The sequence below is a fragment of the Plectropomus leopardus genome, unplaced genomic scaffold (genome assembly GCF_008729295.1).
Source record: "Plectropomus leopardus isolate mb unplaced genomic scaffold, YSFRI_Pleo_2.0 unplaced_scaffold15213, whole genome shotgun sequence".
NCBI classification, from domain to species: Eukaryota; Metazoa; Chordata; class Actinopteri; order Perciformes; family Serranidae; genus Plectropomus; species Plectropomus leopardus.
In genome coordinates this window covers 1-4,450 of record NW_024616294.1, presented here as the reverse complement: position 1 = coordinate 4,450, position 4,450 = coordinate 1, and the positions used below count along the sequence as shown (strand labels likewise).

Sequence of the window (4,450 nt, the reverse complement as noted above, 5' to 3'; positions counted from 1 at the left end):
AAAAAGTTAAACAGGTTTCTTTTAAAATCTTGCATTGGTTATATCCTGCAAAAAATACGTTGGAGAGATTTAGGCTTGATAGGGAATATTCTTGAATTTTCTGTGAAATAGAAGAAATAATCTGCCTTTTTATAACTGTATGTGTAAAATACCTAGCTGGCCAACACATACATTTTCTTAAATTTAGTTTTTTTTCTTTTTGTAGAATTGTGGTTTCTTCTGCTGCATCTGCTGTAACATTAGGCTTTGAAAGGTGAACTAGTGCACTACAATAAACAACTTAAAGGGATCTGGGGTGAACCAATCAGTGTGTACTATTTGGTATGCATGACGTCACGGTAAAGTATATATACTCGGCCTCAACCCCCTCCCGGCACAAACCGTTTTCGTTCTGAGCGGCCCAAATCGCACATCCGTCAACTACGACGACTGCCTCGTAACAACCGACGTCCTAAAGGTAATTAGTTTCACCTTGCCATGTAACATTAGGTAACGTACGTGAAACGGTTGTAGTGAAAATAAGATGTGTCTGCGGGCTACGGTTCTTTGTACAGGTATTGTTTGGCAAACAGGCTAACATGGCGACAGGCTAACGTTAGCGTTAGCTAAAAATAGAACAATGGAGTCTCTTAAGGGTTGGCGTTTCAAGATGAACGTCACTGGTTATGTCGTTAACGTGAAACCTGGTTTAAAAAAAACATGATAGATATTTTAAAACCACGAATACAACGGCTAACGTGTCAGTATAAACCAAGGCAATTAGCTAAGCTAATTATGTGTGAGCTAATGTTGCCTGACATTAGAGGCAATGTCGGATGGGGGTGAAATGAGAAACTGTGAAAATGGCGAAGTGGAAAGGCAAAGCCTCAGCGTCTGAGCGGATACAAACACTACGTGTTTTGACGCCATTAGCGCTGGTCACCATGGGTCTCTGAATTTGGGAAAATGCTGTTCATTTCAATAGCACCAGTTAGTGACGCTAAATCACCCGAAATAAACGCTGAAAACGTTTTTGTCTTTTTTTTATGTTTAGCTTGGTATTACCGTCGATAGAGCTTAAAGACGTTGCCGGTGCTAACCAGACGCCTCCCAGCGGTTGCAACCTGGGGGGAGGGGAGCTATATTAGCTTGTTTGCTAGCTTTATTAGCTTGGGCGCTAGCAGCTACGCTAGGTTGTTCAAACCGTATCCGTACGATTTGGTGAAACCAATGTTTCGAAATTAGTATGAAAAGTTTTTCTATTTTCTTAATAGCAAAATGGCCCGTACCAAGCAGACTGCCCGTAAATCTACCGGAGGAAAGGCGCCAAGGAAGCAACTCGCTACCAAGGCAGCCAGGAAGAGCGCGCCGTCCACGGGAGGAGTGAAGAAGCCCCATCGTTACAGGTGAAGCACTTGTATTTCGTGCGTTGTAGCATGCAGTAGTTGTGTCTAAAGTTGCCATGATAAGTAGTAATGCAATGCAATTAGAGTTTATGAATTTGGTAAATAAATTAAAATATTTTTGTTGTGTAGGCCTGGAACTGTGGCTCTGAGGGAGATCCGTCGTTATCAGAAGTCCACCGAGCTGCTCATCCGCAAGCTGCCCTTCCAGCGTCTGGTGAGAGAAATCGCGCAGGATTTCAAGACCGACCTGCGTTTCCAGAGCGCTGCCATCGGTGCTCTTCAGGTAAAACAAACTCTATTATTCAAACTCAAACTGAACTCAAAACAAACTCTACCTATTCATTATTGAGTCGTAGTGTTGGTGGAGCATATTGTGGTAAAAAGAAACGGTAGTTGTCATGGTTGTAATTTCTGTTTTTTTGTCTAACAGGAAGCCAGTGAGGCTTACCTGGTGGGTCTGTTTGAGGACACCAACCTGTGCGCCATCCACGCCAAGCGTGTCACCATCATGCCCAAAGACATCCAGCTGGCTCGTAGGATAAGGGGAGAGAGGGCCTAAACAGCAACGGCCTCATTGTCAAGATCCTATTTATCGTACTTACCATTTTTGTGGACATTTTATTTCTTTTTTTTTTTTTTTTTTTTTTTTTTTTTTTTTACAAGTTTTCTTTGGATTTTTGTATTTTAACCGGGACAATTCATCAACCATTCCACAAGCCTGAGTACACTTAGGATATTTGGAAATGTTGTGCAGTAGGTTTATCTACTCATCATGGGTCTCATTACTACATGTTTCAGCCATTATATCAACGTAAGTCCTTTTGTTGGGTATCTACTCCCTCTGAGGATGAAGTTTGTCGGGGATGCATTCTTTACATCTTCTGTAGGTGTCCAGGGTCTCTTCACCCATCTACCACTTCTCACAAAAATGCCAGCATGTCATGTTCAACTGGTCTCTGCAGCATTGGGTATTGGCTACTACAAGTTGATATCTGCATTGTGTGTGACCAAGAGCATGGCAGACCCCACCTGTATTTTTCTGGACTGCTTTTTACATGTTTTTCAACATAAAAATCTTGGCAGCTACATTTAATACTATTTATGGAAATGTTGTCACGTCTTTCTATTAAAGGTCTTTATGAGTAGAAAACCTGGTGTTTATTTATTTATTCTCTCTCTCTCTCTCTCTCTCTCTCTCTCTCTCTCTCTCTGTCTCTCTCTCTCTCCCCACATTCAATCTGGTCAACAGTTATTAATTATGCAGTTTCAAAAGGTGTGTTGTGTTCCAGCATTTCCTTAAAAGTCCTATATGGCAGTGAATTCATTAACCTAAAAATAAGGCCCCGTTTGGTATTAAAATGTCTTTCAAGTGAAAATGCAAAGACAAGTATCCACGCCTGGCATTGCTTTGTAAAATCACCATAGGTAATGATTTTTTTGTTGCTTTAATTCACTGAATTCCTCTTAAACTTATTTAATGGGAATCAAAGCAAAAGAATAATCCTACAAACAGCATGAGGCTGTGAAATTTGTAATAAACCACTAAAATGCTGGGGATTTTCCAATTCTAACCATGTTTGACTTTTTCACTGGACCAATATGCAATTTTGTTAGAGGTAATGTTTTGACAATATTTGGTTTTTTCTTTTCAGTTTAGTTTATCATTAAATTGTTGTTCATCCCAAGTGGTATCTTTAATACTGTATTTAAACCTGGCTGTAGGAAACAAGTGTGTATACATATGAGTGTGTGCATATATCATATATATTAATATACTCATTCTTTTATTAAAAATTATCCCCTAATATGAAATGGTACACTCTTACTTATATTCATATTCAGTGAGTAATAGTTTTTATGCACATTTTACACTTATTTACAAAACATGATACAAGTGTTAATCCACTGTTGGTGGGTTGTCATACAAACCACTCTGTGTGCTTGAAACCAGTCGCTGTAACAAGCACAAACACAAAATGAGCTTTTAACATGAATAAAAATAGAAGTGTGAGTGAGTTTCTCATGCAGAAAGCTCATAACTGCCATGCCTCACCTATACGTAGGACAAGCTCTTCACACTCCTTGGCAGTGCTGGCTCTTAGCGCCACGCAGCAGAAGCCTGTAGACTGAGGGGTTTCTGGGGAGTCTCTGTGAACGGAGCCAATCACATGGTTAGATGACATATGGGCGCAGCCAATGACAACAGATGTAATGGCTAGGGTATTGCATCACCACGTGTCCCTATGGAGAAGTGTTATTCAATAGGGTTGTGTGTGGAGCACTCTTATAATGGATAAATCAATCATCCTATACTGCAATAATAATGAAATATTTGCAGAAATGTAATACTTACGCCACACAAAATGCAAATATTGTGTAGTCTGGTTGACCGAATCTCCCAACGCATGAAATCTCTGGATAGTGATGCTCAAACAGCTCCTGATGAAAACATGATATTATTTAGGAGAATAGAATTGCAGCTTAAAAAATCTGATAATTGTCATGTAATCGCAAAGAGGGAACATCAACTTAATTACATTACACGCATCTACTCACCAGTTTACTGCTGCTGTCCGTGCATGTCAAATGTGTCTCCTTCATATCTAAGAGCACTTCCTGCAAGAAAAATTTCACTGATTGAGCACATGCTGCTGTTGACTTTTGTTTTGCAGACCAACAGGCCACCATGCCCTGAGGCAGGGGAGCAGCTTCTTTACCTTGCTTGGCAGGTTTTTCTGCAAAACTTGTTTAATGCCCTGCTGCAGCACCTCCTTGCCCCCAAACTAAAAGAGAGGTAAAAGCAGATTTCACCAAAGCTTTAAAGACTAAGGCCCTGTTTGCACATGGTATTAACATGCGCCCTCGATGATTGTATCACAGATGGACAGCAGACAAAGCACCACGCATTAACTTCGGGGGTAGAAAACTGCCTCATCTCTGCAAACTCTGCTTTCATTGATTAGTTTTAAACCACCTAACAAAATCGATCTCAGATTAAGTGTAGCCTAAGCTATATTTCAAACACTTTCACCACTTTACTTTGCCATAAGAAAGTCCTTACTGAC

General features: G+C 40.3%; 1 protein-coding gene and 1 long non-coding RNA gene across 2 annotated transcripts; one reads left to right on the top strand and one right to left on the bottom strand.

Annotated features, from left to right (window-relative positions):
- The first annotated feature begins 350 nt into the window (after positions 1–350).
- On the top strand, positions 351–2,535 carry LOC121964319 (histone H3.3A). The gene is made up of 4 exons (XM_042514532.1): positions 351–457; positions 1,254–1,385; positions 1,515–1,668; positions 1,816–2,535. Exons 2-4 carry the CDS (start codon positions 1,258–1,260, stop codon positions 1,942–1,944), a joined length of 411 nt encoding a protein of 136 aa, XP_042370466.1. The 5' UTR covers positions 351–457; positions 1,254–1,257; the 3' UTR covers positions 1,945–2,535.
- A 1,224-nt stretch (positions 2,536–3,759) lies between these two features.
- Positions 3,760–4,170, bottom strand: LOC121964318. The gene is made up of 3 exons (XR_006107340.1): positions 4,103–4,170; positions 3,942–4,001; positions 3,760–3,824 (listed from the first exon to the last, which is right to left on the bottom strand). It is a non-coding gene; the product is annotated as an uncharacterized LOC121964318 (long non-coding RNA).
- Positions 4,171–4,450: the final 280 nt, after the last annotated feature.